The sequence below is a fragment of the Hemitrygon akajei genome, chromosome 32 (genome assembly GCF_048418815.1).
Source record: "Hemitrygon akajei chromosome 32, sHemAka1.3, whole genome shotgun sequence".
Taxonomy (NCBI): Eukaryota; Metazoa; Chordata; class Chondrichthyes; order Myliobatiformes; family Dasyatidae; genus Hemitrygon; species Hemitrygon akajei.
This window is the reverse complement of record NC_133155.1, coordinates 14,822,563-14,846,092: the sequence shown is the minus strand read 5'-3', so window position 1 is coordinate 14,846,092 and position 23,530 is coordinate 14,822,563. Positions and strand designations below refer to the sequence as shown.

The 23,530-nt window shown below is 35.1% G+C and overlaps 1 protein-coding gene across 1 annotated transcript in view; it reads right to left on the bottom strand.

Moving 5' to 3' along the window:
- Positions 1–4,562: 4,562 nt before the first annotated feature.
- The window catches only part of eloa (elongin A), a 78,670-nt gene continuing 59,702 nt past the window's right edge, over positions 4,563–23,530 (bottom strand). Inside the window, exons 9-11 of the mRNA XM_073034492.1 lie at positions 8,662–8,770; positions 7,963–8,120; positions 4,563–5,726 (exon numbers count right to left, since the gene is read on the bottom strand). Coding sequence (XP_072890593.1) covers positions 5,665–5,726; positions 7,963–8,120; positions 8,662–8,770 — 329 coding nt within the window. The 3' untranslated portion in view covers positions 4,563–5,664. The remainder of the gene's footprint in view (positions 5,727–7,962; positions 8,121–8,661; positions 8,771–23,530) is intronic.

Genomic DNA, 23,530 nt, shown 5'->3' with positions numbered 1-23,530 from the left:
CCAAGGAGAAAAGGCCAGTTTCACTCAACCTATTCTCATAAGGCATGCTCCCCAATCCAGGCAACATCCTTGTAAATCTCCTCTGCACCCTTTCTATGGTTTCCACATCCTTCCTGTAGTGAAGTGACCAGAATTGAACACAGTACTCCAAGTGGGGTCTGACCAGGGTCCTATATAGCTGCAACATTACCTTTATATAACATTGGCTTGGCAGAAGTGTGCAGAATTATAATGACAGACAGTCAGCTTGGCAATGGTGGTCAAGTGGGAGAGAAGAGGTGAGATAAAGTAATAAAGGGAATAGTTCCTCATAAAAATGCAACTTCAAAAGGAAAAGCAATGCATTCACAACTTAAGCTTACTCAAAACAGCCAGGAAGTTTTCACTTAATTCAAATTTTCCAATACAGAATCTTTCAAGTACATATTTGAAATCTTTTAGTGTAAAAATAAACAAATTATTATTTTTTTTAATTTCCCATCATGCTGACAATCAAATTTACTGAGTGATATTGTGTAATTCCCATAATTTTTGAAAAAAATTTCTAAATGCTAAATTTTAAATACACAAAAGGGATCCAACTCAGAAGCATTCGAGATCCCCAATATAACTGATATTAAATAATTAATTAATTATACTTTATGGATATAAATTTTGGTCTTTAACTAAAACCAAATAATTATACGACTGATTGATGTGGCTTTCAGTAGTGAAATGCTCTTCAATCATCAGAATTCAATCATCTAAGTTATGGAGACCTATAAAATCAACTATTATTTTTTCATATTTTCATTTTATTCAAAGAATACAGTTAAGTCTTTGAATATTTTCACACTTTCACCAGCATTAATAATTTAACAAGAAAAAACTCCAGTAATATACATGTTACTTTACTCAGAACCACCATAAACCACTGTGTATGAATATACAACGAAAGTCAAACCGAAAGGAAACTACGTACATATTTATTCATGAAATCTTCAGCCACACTGAAAAAAGCAAAATTTTAAGCCCTAAGCAAAATAATCTAATGTGCCAACAATGTTACAAGAATTGGTTCTCAAACCTTTCAGATTCTTTTGCTGTACTGATAAATTTGTTGATGAATTTCAGTTTGTCCCACTCCATCAGTGAAAATTCCATGTCTTAGCCCTGCATAATTCCATGTCATAGCTGTAGGTGAGTGAAAATCCTATTTGTCCCAAAATGACTATCCTATCCTCCATAATACATAAAATGTCCCATTCAGTCACAAGTTTTATTCACAAGCCCCAGCTGGAAGTTTCTAGATTAGTCCTAATTGAATTTTTTTTTTTTTTTGAAGAACAAACTTCTAGTTTGGAAGAGTTCCGTCCAGAAAACTCAGAAACCAACTAATTTAATTTTCAGTGTATTTGAAAATTCTAATATATTGTTAAAATTACTTTCACATAAATACATTATAGAGATCTTGTCCAGAGTATTATTTTACACTTAAACAAATTATGAGTTAAGTGATGTTCTTGGAAATTCTCCGAAGTAAACTTTGGTAATATTTAAATTTTGGATACTATTGAAAAAGGTGATTTAAATAAACTTCAGAAAAGAAACTCAGAAAGAAAAGATATTCAGTTCTCAGAATCAAAACGACTAGGGTCCGACATTGTCCAGTTCACTTCTCACAGTACACTTAAAAGTCACCCTACAGTCCAAAACAAAAAGTAAAGGAACACAAGAGTCACGTTAAATCAGATGAAATTAAAACATGTCTGTGACCAGATTTGACCTTATTATTTTGTTGTGACCAGATAAAAGAAAATTATTACCCATACATCTCTACTCCATTTTAACCCATAAGTTTAATTAGTATTAGACTAGATTAATATTGGAAAAAATAACTTCATAACAATCATAATTTCCAATGAAATGATATTTCTTTGTAAAACACATTTAAAACATTTAAAATAAAAGGTTTATTTGGTCCAATATTATACTTTATATTTAACACCAAGTACCATTTGGTGTACAGTTTTAAAGGAAGAATATTACTTGACCAGCCTCCTGCAATAATACTGTCTTTTTCCTTTAGGTTGTTTTCCCTCCTAAACAATCCCACCACATTGCATCCATTTGCAGATATCTTTTTGACACTACCCGAGTTCAGTCACTGTAGTCCTTACCTCTGAAACAATAGTAAAAAAAATTGCTCATTTTTGAAGTTTGCAATGTACACCTTTACCTTAGGTATACAATGTCTACTTAGATAAAACACAAGGTGCTTTGCAGACACAAGAGATGGACAAGTAATTAAAATTAGGAAAGCAGGAGGCAATTTTTGATGAAGACATTCTCCAATAACAGAGGAAACTAAAATTTATTGAATTGGCTGGTAATATAACATCCTATTTTAAGGGACATGAATGAACATATAACAGACCTTTGAAAGTAAATTAACAGAAGTACTTGGTGACAATGTGCTATAAAAAAGGACTTGAATAACCTGTAATCCCATATTTACACTTTAACTTCCTGTAGTTTAGTGCCAAGTATGTACATTTCAATTTCCTTTTGCATTTATTTTATTAGAATACTTGTAATTTATGAAAAGTGTCATGTAACCTGGAGCTGAGATGCCATCAAAGAGTCACAATTCTTCCAATCAGGATTATATCATGATGACAACAGAAAGAAATGTAGAAATTTTCTTTTTGAGGAGGAGGGGCAGTTCAGAAATTTCAGTATTTCTTAAGTGTATTATCATATTTTTAAAATAAAGATTAGTTTTCATTCTATTTAGTGGAAATGCTGCTACTGGTTTCTATGCACGATGTGGATGGACAAGCGTGTGCATTGGTAATATCTATTCTATTGTAGAAACAAATCATCTGAGTGTTCTCCCAGTTTAACCTTTAAAATGTCCAGCATCAGCACTCTAAAGAATTGCTGTCAAATTAAATAAGTGAAATGCTTTAAATATCAACTCTAAGGAAGCACTATAATACCAGAACATCATGCCAAAGCCTTCTTCCCAGCTGACAGAGGATAAAATTGAAAGGGAACAGGAAGAACCCATTTCCCTTAGCAGAGAGGTCAATGCCTACAGGATGATGAATCAAATTAACTAGTAGAAATAGAGGGGAATGGGGGAATAAACTTTGAGGGTGGCAGGAGTCTCGAATTACTATTTGAATGAGTAATAGTAACTGAAATCTGCCACGTTTTGCAAGTTCCTGGGTGAATATGAAATGCATACCAAAAGACCACAGGGCAAGATCTTTGATGTGGGAATAGCTTAAATAGCTCATCTTGCCTAGTTGAGACAGGGTGGGTCAAATTGCCACTGAATCAGTGACTTTCCACAAAGCAACCTTCTAATCTTAGTCATATCGGCTGTGGGGTACAGGTCAAGCACAGTAATCTACCTGCCAAGAAGATAGACTAGAATAGAAGAATGTTAATAAAGTAGTGCACTTTGAGTAGTTAGATTTGTATTTTCAAAACTAGAAACCAGCTACATACCTGGTTGGGAACGAATGAATAATACATGGAAGAGGATTTAAAGATATAAAAGTTACATTGTCAAGGATGTTATGTAAAAATAAAGGACACCCAGATTCATAAAATATTAACTTTGAGTAGCTTTAAAAGACATCATATATCCATGAAACAAACTCAAATCATTTACAATAGTCATCTGAATCCATTCCTGGAAAACACTGTGCCCATCCAATTAAACACACAGTTTACATTTTATACTTTTTTTTTAAAAAAACAGATGCAACTTGAGCCTCAGATCTGATTTTTTAATAACTGTCTTTTTAGCACATATGTGATGAAGTTCATAGTTCAATTAGGCATCATTGCCACAGCTGTAATTGCATAATCTAAACTGGCTGTTTGAGATTCTACATACAATGTACAATAAATACATTCATTCCATGGTATATTAATGGTTCTTTATAACATTGTTAAATATTTGTTCACATCCCCTCAAAATAAATGTTTATATTTGCTCTTTAAATATCTATCTCATATTTATTTCATATCTTCTTCCTCTCACATAATGCACCCACTAAAATAGCACCATATCGGTGTAGGATCTGAAATTCTGTTTTCAACATATTCTTGATGACCTGTGCCGGGTAACTGTGCCTTGTAATTGGTTTTGACCTAGATCAATTCACAGTGCATTTACAAAGACACACACTGCTTAACAAACATGAGAAAGTCTGCAGATGCTGGAAATCTGAGCAACACACACAAGATTCTGGAGGAGCTCAGCAGGCCAGGCCCCATCTATGGAAAAGAGTGAACGGTCAACGTTTCAGGCTGAGATCCTTCATCAGGACTCCATCAAACATCGACTGTTTGCTCTTTCCCACAGATGCTGCCTGGCTTGCTGAGTTCCTCCAGCATTTTGTGCGTGTTGCACTGTTTAACAAAATTATTATGTCAATAGCATTAATCAAAATGCACATCCGGGCAAATTTTAATGAACCAATCAGGATTTTCATGTGTGTAACCTGCAAGTGAGATATGCAATTTCTACCCTCCCCACCCCCCCCCCCCCCCCCCATCCCCACAACAAATGAAAAAATTTAGTGTTATTGGTATGATTTCAAGGGCAGGGATCTGCCTGCAGAATATGAATCAACTTATAGTCGTCAAAGACAAAGAAACATTTTTTAAAAATTGTGTCACTTCAGAATTAACATTAGTGCTTTTAATAAATCACATCAATCCTGTTGTCGGTGAAATGGGCAACTTAAATAATCCCAAATAGACCTAGAGAAAATGTAGCCATCCTAATGCCAAGATAAACATTCACTGAAACGAATGGTGAAATCCTGAAGCTTTGTCTTAGCAAATACCAATACATTAATAAATTATCTTATCCTTATACTTCCCTCCACATCCACAAAACAAAGTATCCAAATCCAAGATAAAAATCCATGATCATCTTTTGGACAAAGCCTCAAGAAAATAACCAACATACTTGTCAATGTCACATGTTCACTTACAGTACTAGGACTTTATTAGCAAAAAAAATCATGTTACCACAGGAAAAAAAGTCAAAATGGCACTAATTATTTCTGTGACTGCATTCCTTTATCCACAGTGTCAATGTACTTTTATGACCTATTTCATTCTACCCAATGGAACAACTGGTTCAAAATACTAGCATGAGAACAAAAAGATTGGCACAACAGTAAAAGATGATATGAAAGAACAAAAGGGAAAGAACATTTTAACGCCAATACTGTAACATTGATGTTGACCGGGCCTGAAATCTGCTGCCATTAAAATTAACTTCACTCTGTGAAGACAAAAAATTTTTTAAAACGTAATGGGATTTTTTTTTTAAAAAATAGTGATTCAATTTGTGCAACAAGGCTGGCCCAAGTGTTGTTTATACATGAACATTCTAAAATAAAAGTACACTCAATGCTCTAATGAGAAGAGCTTACATTTCTGCTTCTAAAATGTAGAATGATAAAATATTTTTTAAAAATAAGATGTAACTCTCGGCATCATCTCAAGCACACATACTGTCTTTTGAGTTCTTGGTATTGCAAATTGTACCCTTGTGGTTTCGAGCACAAAATGGATCAGAATGGGACAGTTGATACAGCTCTTTAAGGAGCTGGTGATGTCACTGTTCTGTCCATCTTTCGCCCATTCAATTTACCTTCGACTAAAGCGGTTCTTGAAAAATTTTATTGTTTTTGCCATCATTGGTGCAATTTCTGAAAACAAAAGAAAGTAAAAATTGTAAATACAATTTAAACTGAAGTTTATCTTTAATTAAATTAGTAAGCTGGTTGATTACTATTACTAATAAACCAGTTAGTAACAATGCAATTGTACAATACGTGTACAATGGAAAGAACTTCTGTTTTGCATGCCATCCATACAAATCATTTCATCATATCAATACATTAAGATAGAACAAGGGAACAGCAATAACAGACTGTTAGAGTTACAGAGCAAGTACAATGCAGACAGACAGTAAGATGCAAGAGGTATATTGTGAGGTCAAGAATCCATCCGGTCATACAACTGAGCTATTACATAGTTTCATAACAGCAGAAAAAAAGCTGTCCTTGAGCTTGGTAGTATGTGCTTTCAGGTTTTTGCATCTTCTGCCCAATGGGTGGGGGTAAAAGAGAGAATGTACAGGGTGGGTAGAGTCCTTGATTATGCTGGTTGCTTTACTGAGGCAGTGAGAAGTGCAGACAGAGTACATGGAGGGGAGGCTGGTTTTTGTGAGACAACTGTAGTTTCTGTCAGTCACAGGCAAATCAGTTGCAATTGCAAGCCGTGATGCTTTCTTTGGTGCATCTATAAAAATTGGTGAGGGTCAATTGGGACATGCCTAATTTTTTTAGCTTCCTGAAGGATTAGAAGTGCTGGTACACTTTTTTTTGGCAATGGCATCTGCATGATTGAGGGTACTGGTGATGTTAACTCGTATTTCAGTTTTTGTATCACCTGGCTTTGATTTTCAGACCAAACATTCTTTGAGCTTTAAAGACAAGAAGCCACATGCATCTCCACCTCTGCTAATATAACCTTTAGAACGATTACCAGGAAAAGCCCGTGTAAACTAGGATAACTGTCTGCAACATTCGGGAATTAACTGATCTCTGATCACAGTCTTTCACTTCCCCAAATCAAGAATTATACTTACTGATACCTCATACTAGAAATAGTAGGATGTGACTAGAGAAAGCAATTCCTTAATGTCTAAACTCAATGTCAATATTTACAATGCACTTTGAAAACTACAAATCATTTCCATTGTTCTAACATTTTTAAAAAGTGATTCTTATCATTACTTTTTAAACAGCAATAACTAAGCAAATTTTATGTTTCAAACATGGAATAAAAATTCTACTATTCTCAAGTTTTCTTTTCCCCTCAGCAACTGGGGACAGTTTGGGGAGAAGACTGGAGATAATTGATGCAAATCATGCAACGGACCTATCAGGAGATCCAGTTTGCAACTCTGTGTTCCAGAGAACAATTACCAAACTGGAATCCAAATATCTTACTATGCAAAAAGGTTTCTTCCTCTCCAATTGCCGATCATTCAAATAACATCTATTAAGGGATTGAGAATAGCAGAAAACTTTATATATCATATAACCAAGAAACTGATTATAGAATACAAGACCAAGGAACTAGTTATAGACTACACGAGAGAGAAACCAGAGGTCCAAGACACAGTCCTCATCAGAGGATTAGAGGTGGAGAGGGTAGGGAACTTTAAATTCCTGTGTGTTACTATTTCAGAGGACCTATACTGGACCAAGCATGTAAGCACAGCAGTGCATCTGCTTCCTCAGCACTCTGTGGAGATTCAGCATAACATCTCAAACTTTGAAAGCTTCTATGGGTGTGTAGTGGAGATGCCTTCGAATGGAAAAATCCTACAGAAAGTAGTGGACTCTGTCCAGTACATCACGGGTGAAGCACTCCCAGCCATTGAACATATCTACATGAAACGCTGTCACAGGATAGCAGCATTCAACACCAGAGATCTCCACCACCAAGGTCATGCTCTCTTCTCACTGCTGCCATCAGGTAGAAGATATAAAAGCCTCCGAACTCACATCACCAGGTTCAAGTACAGTTACTACCCCTCGAGCATCAGGCTCTTGAACACAAGGGGATAACTACACTCAACTTCATTAGCTCCATCACTAAAATGTCCCCACAACCAATGATCTCACTTTCAAGGACTCTTTATCTTATTTTCTCGTTATTTATTGCTATTTATTTATATTTGCATATGTACAGTCTGTTGTCTTCTGCATTCTGGTTGATCTTTCATTAATCATGTTTAGTTACTGACTACATAGATTCACTAAACATGCCCACAAGAAAATGAATCCCAGGGTTGTATATGACAACATACGTATACTTTGATAATAAAATCTACTTTGAACATATACATTTTATTTTTAAAAAACAACTTACTTTTGACTTGTTTCTTTGATTCATGGATTCCTCCTCCACTGTTGGGAACTGTCACACTAGATGCTGAGGAGCCATGGCTGGAACTAGGCCCTGGACCATCAAAGGATTGGTTTCCTCCCCCACTGCCACTGTTTCCTATTTGAGTATGCATCTTTATCCTATAAAAAAAAGTTTTAAGACATTTAAAAAACAAGTCTAACTTCAACTTCCTGACTCATTCTACAAAACCTACAGACCGAGTCTCTGAAGTTTCACAACATAAGAAATAAAAACAAATTTAAGTTTTTGGACAAAATAATATAAACACAGAAATATAACAAGATAGAGGAGGCCACTGAGCCCTTTGAACCTGCTTGGCCTTTCAGTATTATTATTGCTGGTCTTCAGACTCAATTCCTATTCTCTCCCCATATCCTTTGATGCCTTTTGTTTCTGGAAATGTGTTTTGTTTTGGCAGATATTCAATTACTTGGTCAGATAGTCAATTACAGAATTCAATAGCTCAATTGCTCGTCTCTCCACAGTCCACCCCACAAATGCTTCAGACACCCTCCTTGAATCCCAACTCTGAAGCCTTATCAGAATCTTGTATATAAAATGCAAACGTCACTTTTAGTTGGACAAGAATATTACTATTGATGGTGTGGCTCGCAAATTAAGGGTTTACATGCATTATAAGAAAATAAACAATAGAATCACCTTGGGGGTGCCGGAACAGTCATTCCAGTCCCATGCCTCTCCTGCCTGCGCCTTACATCTCTTGGTGGTTTAACCTCCGTGTTTAGGAAGGCCAGCTTTGCCTGGCGGCCTATTTATAAAGAACATAAAACTTAGTACTTGGAGCCACCTAATCCATGCACTGCACACATCTCATTTCTGTCAAAATATTCCAGATCTTATAATATATGCATACAATTGACAATTTTATCCAGCAGGAGAAACGTATACTGACAATTAGGAATGCAATCTGCATTTCTGATTATTGAATTTTAATATATACTTAACATTAAATTTAACATTAAGCTCAGTGGGCTGATAGCACATTCATCACATATTGGATCCTCCAAGCGGACCACAACATTGTCATCAGGTTTGGAGGCTTGTGTGCATCAATGACCCAGAGAGCGATGTTGGCTAGAGTCACTGCTTCATGCTTTGGCTCTTGGTAGGGTCACCCATGCCAAACAGGTCAAAGGGAAAAGGTCAGGCTAAGAGTGGTTCACCGGTCCTCCAGGTTCAAGGGTTCAGCTCAGAGTAAACCAAAATTTGTTACCGAAACAGCAATGAAGACTCAAGACTTGTATGACTGACAGTAGTGAAAACTGAGAGGAAGCTACTGACATGATGAAGGAAGCCCTGAACACAACCAGAGATGGAGGACCTTCATTGCTGTCCTAAACACCAGTGGCATAACAGGCAGTTCAATCAAATCAAACAAATTGGATATACACTTCCGATAAGTTAATTTGTAAAATACTATTCTATGTAATTAATGACAAAATTCATGACATTTTAGGATAAATAAGAATCTCAAAATTAGTTAGTTAAGCAACGTTTGTACACTATAATAATTTTGTATCATCTCCTTTCCAAATCACAAAAATCAATAGAAATATGCAGGAATTCATCAGGGTCATTAATTTATGGAGTAGTAATTAAGAGTCCCTATATAACGGCTTGGAGAACAGAATTCAAATCCACCACAGCAGCTATTAATTTGGCTAATTGATAAAAATCTGAAATGAAGAAAAACTTGTATTTGTAATGATGACCATGAAACTACTAGATTATCATAATGTTCTTTTGAGAGGCATCTGCCATTCCTTCTCATCCTAGTTCACAGCAATACAAATTCCCTCTAATAAAAAGCACAAGAAGACATTCAAATGTATCACACAAAAAACACAACTAATAAAATGCAAATAAACCAATCAGCAAAGAACTTGGTTAGTCACCAGACTCGGAATCAATAAACAAATCCTACCTAGCTCATCCTGTAAAATACAGCTCTGACAGTAAAACGTCTAACGGCACTGATTTTATTATATCACATCATCATACCCTTTAGCCAGCACCAGGCTCCATTTTCAAAATCGCTGCATATGTTCTGTCCTATGGCAAGTGACAACATTGACGTATACAGTAGGTTTGGTGTGGTTCAGGGAGTCCTCAGCAACACAGAGTAGCAGGAGTATCGAGTGTACTCCAAATGAGGGAATTCAAATGTCCACATCAAAAGCAAGTTACAAGTAGCATACTGGCAGAGCTAACAATAAGAGGCAGGATAAAATGGACTTACTGGTGAATTCTCAAACCAAAGTCGCTACTGACAGTGCCCAGAGGAACCACTTACTCGCCAACATCCTGCTTATTCCTTCTTACTACCCTGGTTCCCAGGATTTCTCAGTTCCAAACCTTGTATCATTCTTGGGTGAAATAAGGGCAACAGAACTGAACTGCAGAGATACAAGCATAGCAACAGAAAGCCTTAATAATGTAATAACAAAGGGAACACTCTTCACTAACTTAGTTATACCTGGGATAATGGATGATGCATAGTAATTCAACAAGTAGCAGCCGGGGACGTCACGTGATGACGTAGGATCGAGACGTGGAAATCCAGCTCTCCCGTAAAAAATCAGTAATTTAATGTTTAAGTGAAGAAAAGTTAGTAAATACTTTCTAAAAGTTACTTATAAACTACTCAGGATTGTTCCAAAATATGTCTCATAAGCAGAAGCAGAAGAAAACTACTACCTTGAAGACAACACAAGTTGGAAAAGAATCAAGGCCCGCCGCCACGAAAGAGCCGTGGGCTCAAGTGCATTTTACCTCCGGCGATACAGAACAGGAAACTGCAGCAACATCAACTGTCTCCAAAGGAAAAAAGCAACAAGAATTGCGCATGCACATGAAGGAAGGGGCATGCGCAAACACGAGCAACCTGAACTACAAATCCCAGCTACGATCGGAACTGGAAGTGAAAGTGAATCTGAGGTAGATTCAGATTCTCTAGATAAATTAGACGAAGATGAAGGTAAAAGTTTTTCTGGAGACATAGGAAAAACTTTGGTGTAAATAATGCATGAATTAAAAGCATTAAAAGTAATAAAAAAATATTAAAAATATAAAGATTATGTTTGACAAAATTATGAAAAGACAGGACAAAATGAATAAAAAAATTAAAGACTTGGAAGAAACAACGGGAGACATCATTGAAAGAATGAATAAAATGGAAGACAATATGTCTGCCTGGACATCAGAAAGAAAACAGTTGTTGGAAAAAGTGGATGTGCTTGAAAATTTTAGCAGACGAAATAATATTAAGATTGTTGGACTTAAAGAAGGTATAGAAGGAGAGGATCCAATAAATTTTTTTCAAAAATGGATCCCGGAAAATCTGGAAATGGAAGAAGGAACTCAGTTAATTGAAATAGAAAGGGCTCACAGAGCCTTAAGACCAAGACTCAAGTTGATCAAAACCCACGATCAATCTTGATAAAATGCTTAAGATATCAAGATAAAGAAAAGATCCTGAAGGCGGCTGCCCAACGTGCCAGAAAGAGAAACGGGCCATTGATGATAGAAGGGAAAACAGTTCTTTTCTATCCTGATATAAGTCATGGCCTTTTGAAGAGAAAGAAGGAATTTAACCCAGTGAAAAAAGTTTTATGGGAAAAGGGTTATAAATTTATAATGCATCACCTGGCAACCCTGATAATTTTTTTGGATGATGGGAAAAGATGATTTTTTTACTGATTATTGGGATGCGGAAGAGTTTGCACAAAAACTCCCAAATACTCACTAATCACAGCCAAAGATTTAAAAGTGAAACGGATTAAAGATGAAGACAGGGACAGTGAATGGAATTGATGGTCATTTAAGGACAGAAGAAATTTAAATATATTCTTAATTATATGATACTGGGGGAGAAAGGTAAAAATTTGAGAAATATTAATTGAGAGTAGTGATATTTTTTTCTTCTCATATATATACTTTTTTATGTTATGGGTGAGCTGGGGGAACTTCGGATTGATTGCTACGGGATTCACGTGTGTAATCATGGCGACTGCCATGACCCGTACAACGGAGGGGGGTAATGTGTTTTTTTTTTATCCACAACATTAGCAGGGGGGCATTTTGTTACTTTTTTCTTTATAATCTATTTTTCTTCTATCTTTCTTTCTTTGCCTGGATGATCGGGGGGGGGGGGGGGGGAAGACACATAGCAACATGGAGAATTTTTAAAAGATTCCCCAAGGTACTATGAAAGTTGAAAGATTAGGTATTATTATAGATTGGAGTAACCATATCAAAAATAATGACTAATTTACTGAATTTTTTAAAGTTTTAATGTTAATGGGCTTAATGGACCGGTGAAAAGAAAAAGAATTTTAACATACATTAAGAAAATGGAAATAGATATAGCTTTTTTTTTTACAAGAAACACACTTAACAGAGATAGAACATCAGAAATTAAAGGAGATTGGGTCGGAAATGTTATTGCAGCTTCATTTAATTCAAAGGCGAGGAGAGTGCAATTTTGGTTAATAAATCTTTACCAATTAAAATACAAAATGTATTAATTGATTCGGCGGGGAGATATGTAATTATACATTGTCAAATTTTTTCAGAACTATGGACTCTTATGAATATTTATGCACCAAATGAAAATGATGTAAGATTTATACAAGAGGCTTTTTTGAAATTGGCTGACGCACATGACAAAATATTAACAGGTGGAGACTTTAACTTTTGTCTAGACCCAGTTTTAGATAGATCAACAAAGGTTGTTACAAAATCAAAAGTAGCAAAATTAACTTCATCATTGATGAAAGATTTAAATTTGATTGATATATGGAGAAGAATTAATCCAAAAGAAAGAGATTATTCATTTTATTCAAATAGACACAAAACTTATTCAAGGATAGATTTTTTCCTATTATCAACGAATATTCAAGACAGTGAAAAATATGGAACATAAAGCAAGAATATTGTCAGATAATTCCCCCTCGATAATGATAATGATGGATAAAGAGGAATCGATTTACAGATGGAGATTTAATTCAATATTATTAAAACGTCAAGATTTTTGTAATTTTATGAAAAAGCAGATTGTTTTTTTTTAAGATACAAACTCACATTCAGTTGATGATAAATTTATATTGTGGGAAGCAATGAAGGCATATTTGAGAGGCCAGATAATAAGTTACACTTCTAAAATTAAGAAGGAATATATGGTAGAAATAGATCAATTGGAAAAAGATTACAAAATTAGAAAAAGAATCTCAAAGATATATGACAGAAGAAAAACAAAGACAACTTGTTAACAAGAAGTTACAATACATTTCAGACATATCGAACAGAAAAAGCAATTATGAGAACTAAACAGAGATATTACGAACTAGGTGAAAGATCACACAAGATTCTTGCTGCATCACACAAGATTCTTGCTTGGCAGTTAAAAACAGACCAGACTTCCAAAACGATAAATGCAATTAGAACAAGTGTAAATAAAATTACTTATAAACCTTTAGAAATTAATGAAACTTTTAAGAATTTTTATTCTGAGCTGTATCAATCAGAATCACAAAATGATAATGTCGAGATAGAAAAGTTTTTAAATCACAAATAACTCTTCCAAAATTGAATTCGGAAGAACAGAAGGGATTAGATTTGCCTTTTACATTAAAAGAGGTCGAAGAAGCTCTAGGATCACTTCAGAGTAATAAATCCCCAGGAGAAGATGGTTTTCCGCCCGAATTTTACAAAAAGTTAAAAGATTTACTAATTCCTCCTTTTATGGAGTTAATACACCAAGCGGAAAGAACGCATAAACTTCCAGAATCTTTTTCGACAGCTATTTTAATAGTATTGCCAAAAAAAGATAGAGATCTTTTAAAGCCAACATCATATAGACATATTTCTTTGTTAAACACCGATTATAAAATAATAGCAACAATTTTATCTAGTAGATTATCTAAATACTTACCAAAATTAATACATATGGATCATACAGGATTTATCAAAAATAGACAATCGGCAGATAATGTAACCCAGTTACTTATGTTACGGATTCAGCAACAATAAATATATGTGAGGCAGGGTTTTTTTTTAATAACAAATAAAACATTTATTAAACACTGAAAAACAAACCCCCAAAAAGTAAACAAACGACTAACGCAACCGGAAATCAGCTGCTGTGCGGCAGCTTAAACAGTTCTTAAAGGAATAAAGCAAAAATGTTGCAAAAACAGTTCTTCAAAGTAGTAGTGAAAAGTTCAAAATGCTTACAGTCCATTAAAGGAGAGGCTTTTTAGACGATTTAAATTCTCTTTCACGTCGTGTTGCTGCGGTTCCTAGTTGAATTATACTTTTCCCGGAGAATTTACGAAGATGAAAATGAAACGGCTTAAAGGCACTGACCGTTCCTTGACAAAACTGTACCCAACCCTTTCTGCTATTATTCGCAGGGGTTACCACGGGCACAGCCAACGAATTCTTTCCAAATGAGGATCAAACAAGGTCAAACCTGTTTCACCATCAAAATCGAATTTCCTCGATCTTTTAACTTCCGAACTCCGATCTTCACTCTCCACTGATTTTTAACTAGCAGTATTATAAAGAAACTGCCGGCAATGACCTTTTAAACTTTAGGCATTAAATAAAACTCCACCTTTCAACCAAACTGCGTCATAATATTGGACCACGCAGTGGCATGGAGTCAAAATGGCAAATCCAGCCACGAACTGCCCCTCCTCACAGGTCACATGACCTCTACTGGCGGGAAAATGACGTCACTCCACCACCACAAGACCACTACCTTAAGTCCAGTATAGCTTCAGCACCACTGTCACGTGACAAGTACAAGATACCCACGGGTATGTAAAACCTCCCTCCAAAAAAAAATGTTGGTCTGTCAAGAACAAAATTTTAACAATTATTTACAAGAAAAAACAAATGTATAAATTTTATAACTTACACAGTATACATAGTATTATCATATAGCATCTTACAACTTACAATACAGTAGGAGTGTTACAAATGAAAAAAAATCATTCCATAAAAAAATTACATTGTACATTCAACATCGAGATAGACAATCAGCAACCACATTATCTTTACCTTTAATAAGAGTTATCACAATATTGTACTCTTGTAACATCAAACTCCAATTTAATAACCACCTGTTTTTGTTTTTCATCTTACTCAGAAACACTAACGGATTATGATCAGTGTAAACAATAAGTGGTTTTTGAGTTGTACCAACATATACGTCAAAATGTTCTAAAGCTAAAACCAGAGATAACAATTCCTTCTCTATTGTCGAATAGTTTCTTTGATGCCTATTAAATTTCTCAGAAAAGTAAGCTACTGGATGATCAACCTCATCACCCTCATTCCTTCGCATTAAAACTGCTCCTGCAGCCTCATCACTAGCATCTACAGCTAATGAAAAAGGTTTTTCAAAGTCAGGTGCCTTGAGCACAGGTTGTTGACATATCATTGTTTTCAATTTCTCAAATGCTTCTTGACAAGGCACTGTCCACACAAACTTCTCATTCTTCTTCAAAAGTTTAGTTAATGGAAGGGCAACATTAGCAAAATTCTTACAAAATTTTCAATAATATCCTACCATTCCCAAGAATCTTCTGAGAGTTTTTTTTCCTGTTGGAGTGGGAATCTCTAAAATTGCCCGAACTTTTGCCTGAACAGGAGCTACCTTACCTTGACCCACAACATAACCAAGGTAAGTCACAGTGGCATGTCCAAATTCACTCTTAGCTAAATTAATAGTTAAATTTCTCCACCGCAATAATGTGTGCTTCCCAAGTATCATTTCCTGTCTCTAAATCATCAATATAAGCATCTGTATCTTTCAATCCCTGAATCACAGATTTAATCATCCTCTGGAAAGTACCTGGGGCATTCTTCATCTCAAATGGAAGAACATTATATTCATATAGCCCAGATGGAGTTACAAATGCAGAAATCTCTCTACCTCTGTCCGTTAATGGAACACACCAATACCCTTTCAATAAATCAATCTTTGTAAGGAACTTTGCTTTTCCAACTTTATCTACACAATCATCTACTCCAGGAATTGGATATGCATCTGTTTTCGTTACAGCATTCACCTTCCTATAGTCCGTACAAAACCTAATACTACCATCTGGTTTTGGCACCATAACACAGGGTGAACTCCAATTCGAGTTAGAATGTCTAATAATATTATTCTCTAACATATATTTAATTTCTTTCTCAGCAAGTTCACATTTTTCTATGTTCATCTTATATGGGTGTTGTTTAATGGGTTTGGCACCTCCAACATCTACATCATGTGAAGCTATAGTAGTCACTCTCGGAACATCTGGAAACAAATCCTTATATTTAAAAATTAATTTCTTCATCTGCTGTTTCTGCTCTAGCTGTAAATGTGCTAATTTCTCATCAATATTTTCCAGAATGGTTGAATTTGGTAACCTGACAGAAACAATGTTGGAATTACAATGAAATTCAGATGAATCACCTATCATGTTCCTAGTTAGATCAGATTCATTATCATTAACCACAACAGTCACAGTATCAGATTGTTTCTCATAATATGGTTTTATCATATTTATATGGCAAAGTTGTGTTAGCCTTCTATGATCAGGAGTTTTTAATCACGTAATCCACATCATTGATTTTAGACACAATTTCATAAGGACCATGAAATCTAGCTTGTAAAGGATTCGTTTGCACTGGGAAAAGAACCAGCACCTTATCTCCAAGCTTAAGCATCCTCATCCTAGCTTCTTTATCGTACCAAGTTTTCATTTTCTCCTGAGCCAATTTTAAATTTTCTTTGGCTAAGCTACAAGCTTTATGTAACCTGTCCTTAAATTTCAAAACATAGTCCAACAAATTAGTGTGTACTTCCTTACTTCCTCACTGTTCTTTTAATAAAGCTAAAGGTCCTCTAACTCTATGCCCGAATGCAAGTTAAAATGGACTGAAACCTAAAGATTCTTGTACTGATTCCCTTACTGCAAATAAAAGTAAGTTTATACCCTCATCCCAATCACTTTCATTTTCCACACAATATGTCCTAATCATATTCTTGAGGGTAGAATGAAACCTCTCCAAGGCACCTTGCGATTCCAGATGGTATGCAGACGAAGTGATATGCTTAGCTCCCAATTTATAAACTATCTGTTGAAATAATCCAATCATAAAATTACTGCCTTGATCAGTTTGTATTTCCTTAGGTAATCCAAAATAAGTAAAGAATTTTATAAGAGCCTTTGTCACAGTTTTAGCTGTTATATTCCTAAGTGGTACTGCCTCTGGAAACCTAGATGAAGTACACATAATAGTCAACAAGTACTGATAACCAGTTTTTGTCTTTGGTAATGAACTGACACAATCTATAATAACTTTAGAAAACGGCTCACCAAATGCTGGAATAGGTTGTAATGGAGCCACTGGTGTAACTTGATTTGGTTTACCCACAATTTGACAAGTATGGCACGTTTTACAAAACATCGCCACATCTTTTCTTAGACCAGGCCAGTAAAAATGTTTTAAAATCTTGTCCACAGTCTTCCTTACCCCTTGATGTCCACCTAAGGGCACACTATGAGCTAAAGTCAAAATCTCATTTCGATAAATTTTAGGGACAACTACCTGGTAAACAATATTCCATTCATCACTTGCAGGAATTGTAAGTGATCTCCACTTCCTCATCAACACTCCTTTTTCAAAGTAATATCCTACTGGCACCTTCTCAATTTCACTATCTGATAGAGCCTGTACTCTTAATTTTATAATCTCAGGGTCTCTATTCTGCTCTGCTATCATCTCCTTCCGAGACAGAGATAAATCTTCATAGTCAGACTTACTCCAAGAATCTTGTTCAAACAATGAAGGTAAGAAAGTCTCTGACACATCCTCAAAACTCAAATCCTGAGTTGAATAGTCATGAGTAACAACATCATTCTGTGCATCAATCTTGTTAGCCATAGCTCTAGTCACAACACAGGAAGAATCTGTGTTAGAATCCATCTGTGGTTCCTCTGACTCCATTGTCAAAAGCACTTCAGGAAAAACTTGTCCACCTGCCAAGTCATTACCTAACAATAAAGAAATATCCTTCACAGGTAAGCTAGGCTGTAATCCTACTTTAACAAATCCTGTAACTAACCCTGACTTTAAGTTTACTTTATGCAAATGTACAGGCATAAAGGCACTCTCAACACCTCGTATATAATTTACCTCACCAGTATCAGACTCTTCATTAAACTTCAATACACTGTCTAACAACAGTGATTGAGAAACTCCAGTATCCCTAGGGATTTTTATTGGCACCTGAGTAGATCCTTCTTTCAAGGATACAAACCCTTCAGTTATAAAATGATCATATCCCTTTTTAACTTGGTCAGACTCTAACAAAACCTCATTTGTGTTCATTGAACCCTGTAATTTTACAGGTGCTTCAATATGTTGCACACAAGCATCTGGGACTGCTTCCTTCCCTTTCTTTTTCAATCGGAAACAGTTAGCTATTATATGGCCAGGTTTCTTACAATAGTTACAAATAAGACCAAACTGTCTTTCCTTCACAGGTTTTCTTTCCTCCTTACCTTTCTCATTAACTTCTGATTTAATTTCTGATCTACCTTGAGTCTCTGTGTTATTTTTCCTCTTAAAAATTCTGCCCTGAGGAAATTTATTCTTATGGATTAAAACATACTCATCAGCTAATCTAGCAGAGTCCTGCAATGTATCAGTGCCTCTCTCATTTAAGTAGGTCCTTACTTCAACAGGGATGCTTCTTTTAAATTCCTCCATTAAAATCAGCTCTTTCAATTTATTATAGTCCCCATTTACATTTTTAGAAGAAACCCATTTCTCAAAACACACAGCTTTATCATAGGCAAATTCCACATAAGTTTTTTTCCACAGACTTCTTCAAACTTCTGAATCTTTCTCTATATGCTTCTGGGACCAATCCGTATGCTTTCAAAATCTGCTGTTTCACAATATCATAATCAAGTGCTTGCGCAGCAGTTAAAGCTGTATAAACCTGTTGTGCTTTGCCTTTAATTACACTCTGTAACAACACTGACCATTTATCTTCCGGCCACTCTGAAATCTGAGCAATCGTTTCAAAATGTTGGAAATATCTTTCTACTTCTGTTTCACTAAATGGAGGGACCAATTTAATTTCTTGACTAACAACAGTTTTCTAGAACCAGAAGACTGATTCTCAGACCTTAATTCCGTCATCGCATATTCAAATTCCCTTTTTTATTATCAGCTTCTAACCTACAACGCTCCAATTCTGCTTTACTTTGTTCCAACTTCATTTGTTCGATTTGCAACTGCATCTCTAGATTACTTATTGGAAACGACTCTAAAATCGATTCATCAAAATCACCTGAATCTACATAGTGTGACGCGATTTTTCTCTGTATTAGAGCCTTTGATGTAGACCTCGAAATACCTTTAAGTTCCAATCTACTAGCTATCTCAAACACCTCAGTTTTTTTTCACCTTCGCTAACAACTCCGTGTCTGGCGAAGCCAGAAACTCATCAATATTTATTGTTGCCGAATACCACTCACAAGCCAATCAAACAAAAGAATCGAGTATTCCCCTTTTCCAAAACACCGATTCAAAATTTAACAAGCATTTAAACTCAAAAATGGTTCATCCCGGATGAGCCCCCATATTTATGTTACGGATTCAGCAACAATAAATATATAAGTGAGGCAGGGGTTTTATAACAAATAAAACATTTATTAAACACTGAAAAACAAACCCCCAAAAAGTAAACAAACAACTAACACAACCGGAAATCAGCTGCTGTGTGGCAGCTTAAACAGTTCTTAAAGGAATAAAGCAAAAACAGTTCTTAAAGCGATGTTGCAAAAATAGTTCTACAAAGTAGTACTGCAAAAGTTCAAAATGCTTACAGTCCATTAAAGGAGAGACTTTTTAGATGATTTAAATTCTCTTTCACGTCGTGTTGTTGCGGTTCCCAGTCGAACTATACTTTTCCTGGAGAATTTACGAAGATGAAAATGAAACGGCTTAAAGGCACTGACCGTTCCTTGACAAAACTGTACCCAACCCTTTCTGCTATTATTCGCAGGGGTTACCACGGGCACAGCCAACGAATTCTTTCCAAATGAGGATCAAACAAGGTCAAACCTGTTTCACTGTCAAAATCGAATTTCCTCGCTCCTTTAACTCCCGAACTCCGATCTTCACTCTCCACTGATCTTTAACTGGCAGTATTATAAAGAAACTGCCGGCAATGACCTTTTAAACTTTAGGCATTAAATAAAACTCCACCTTTCAACCAAACCGCGTCATAATATTGGACCATGCAGTGGCATGGGTCAAAATGGCAAATCCAGCCACTAACTGCCCCTCCTCACAGGGAGGGGTCCTCCTTTTATACCCTGTAAAAAAACTTGTCACATGACCTCTATTGGCAGGAAAATGACGTCACTCCACCATCACAAGACCACTACCTTAAGTCCAGTATAGCTTCAACACCACTGTCACGTGACAAGTACAAGGTACCCACGGGTACGTAACACTTAGCATAATTCATTTGGCACAAAAGAGGGAGGAAATGAATGTGGCGGTTGCTTTAGATGCAGAAAAAGCATTTGATAGATTGGAATGGGATTTTTTATTTAAGATATTGGAAAAATATGGATTAGGAGTATCCTTTATAAAACGGATTAAAACCTTAAATACTAATTCCAAAGCTAAAGTAGTGACAAATGGTCATATTTCAACATCATTTCAGTTAACAAGGTCAACTAGACAAGGTTGTCCATTATCACCTGCTTTATTTGTGTTGGCGATAGAACCATTAGCTGTATTAATTAGAACAGACCCAGATATTAAGGGTTTCAGAGTTAACCAGGAGGAATACAAGATTAACTTATTTGCTGACGATGTTCTGCTTTATTTAAAAAACCCATTGTATTCACTATGTAAATTATCTTCCAGATTGGAAGAATATGGGAAAATATCAGGCTACAAAATAAATTGGGATAAAAGTGAAATTCTACCTCTTACTAAAGGAGATTATAGTCAATGTCGATTAATAACTCAATTTAGATGGCCGATAAATGGTATAAAATATTTAGGTATAAGAGTTGATAATGATATAAAGAATTTATATAAATTAAATTATTTACCACTATTGAAAAAAATTCAAGAAGATCTTGATAAATGGATGATGTTACCAATAACATTAGTAGGCAGAGTAAATGCTGTAAAAATGAATATATTCCCTAGATTACAATATTTATTCCAAACACTACCAATACAACTACCCCAGAAGTTTTTTCAAGAGTTAAATAAATGTGTGAGGAAGTTCCTTTGGAAAGGTAAGATGTCAAGAATATCGTTGGAAAAATTGATATGGAAATTTGATCTAGGAGGGTTACAACTTCCAAATTTTAAGAATTATTATAAAGCAAATCAACTTAGATTTATTGCATCTTTTTTTGATGAAGATAAGCCGGCATGGATTAGAACAGAACTAGATAAAATAGGAGAAAATATACCAGATGATTTTATATATAAGTGGGAATCTAAATGGATACGGGAAAAGAAAGAATCTCCTATATTAAAACATTTGATTGATTTATGGAATAAGACAAATGTTGACGATGAGATAAGGAAATCTTTATTAGCAAAGGGACCTTTAATTCAAAATAAACTTACTCCTTTTACAATGGATAACCAACTTTTATACAACTGGTTTCAAAAAGGGATTAGATATATAGGAGACTGTTTTGAAGGAGGTATATTAATGTCATTTGATCAATTAAAGAATAAATACAAAATATCAAACAACACTCTTTTTTGTTATTTCCAATTAAGGGCTTATTTAAGAGATAAATTGGGTCAAACAATGTTATTGCCAAAACCTAATGAAATAGAAACTTTAATTCAAAAAGGAAAAACTAAAAAATGTATTTCTTGTATGTATAGTTTGATTTAAAAACAGGCAATTAAACAAGGAATTCCTAAGTCAAGACAAAAATGGGAAACTGACTTGAATATTAAAATTGAAGAAACAAGTTGGTCAAGACTATGTCTTGACAGTATGACAAATACAACAAATGTCCGGTTAAGATTAGTGCAATATAATTTTTTACATCAATTATATATTACACCACAAAAACTAAATAAATTAAACCCAAATTTATCTGATCAATGCTTCCGATGTAATCAAGAAATTGGTACTTTTTTACATTCTACTTGGTCTTGTTTTAAAATTCAACCTTTTTGGACAAATTTAAGAGTTTTACTGGAACAAATTATTGGAACACAGCTTCCACATAACCCAATATTATTTTTACTAGGCGATATTGAAGGGATAAAACTGAAACCCAAATTGAATAAATATCAGAAAGAATTCATAAAAATTGCATTGGCAGTAGCCAAAAAGGCTATTGCAGTTACTTGGAAATCCGATTCATACTTAAGTATAGATCATTGGAAGAATGAAATCTTCAGCTGTACTCCACTTGAAAAAATTACTTACAATTTACGAGATAAATATGGAACATTTCTGAAAATTTGGCGCCCTTATTTACAAAAGATAGGATTAAATATATAGGTGCTCCAAAGATAAAATTACTGGTTATTTGGGGAAATAAATAAATAAATATACTAAAGCTATTATGAACTCCATGGAGCATGTGGGGATCTTCCGACATCCAGGCATTCTTTCTTTCTTTTTTTTTCTTTCTTTCTATAGGGATATGTTAGGGGGGGAGGGGGGGAAGGGTTGATAATTTTTTTTCTTTCTTTCTGTAATCATTTGAAAACTCAATTTAAAAATTTTTTAAAAAACAAGTAGCAGCCATGCCATCATCTTTAGCTTTTTAAATCAATGACTTTGCTTCCATCAAAACATCTAAGAAGGAATAATTGTACAATATTTAATGTCATTTGCAACTCTTTTAAAAAAAAAAAGTAGTAATCCAGACATGGACAACATTTCTTCAATCGGTCAAAAGCATAAAGGCAAGAAAAATGGAAAAAGATTGCGTAGTTCAAGAAGTAGCAAATAGTTTTCAGGTCATGTAATAACCATCTTCAAAAGAGGTGGTTAAACTCTTCTTGACATTCAATTTCAATTACGTTCATAAATCCCCATCATCAGGGCTACAAAAACAAGTTAGGTGCTGTATTCTGCAGGAGATTCACCTCCACACTTTCTAAAGTTCTAAAGCCTCAGAGCCCTTTTTGAGGGACAAGTTAGTTGAATGACAGATTACTCACCAACAATATTCAACATTATTCCAGAAAAGTATCCAGCGTAATTAGTTAACCTTACAGTCCAATCACTCCTTTCATCACAGGATCACCACAATGGCACTGCAGACTCCCCACAAAATGCACTGCAACAACTGTTCAAGGCCAGCAAGTTCACCACCTCTCAAACTCAGGATCTCAACCACTCAAAAAGTACAACAGAGCAGGAACAAAGACTGACAGTTGCAAGATCCCTTAGGCATCAAATATACTTTCTTGAAAATATACC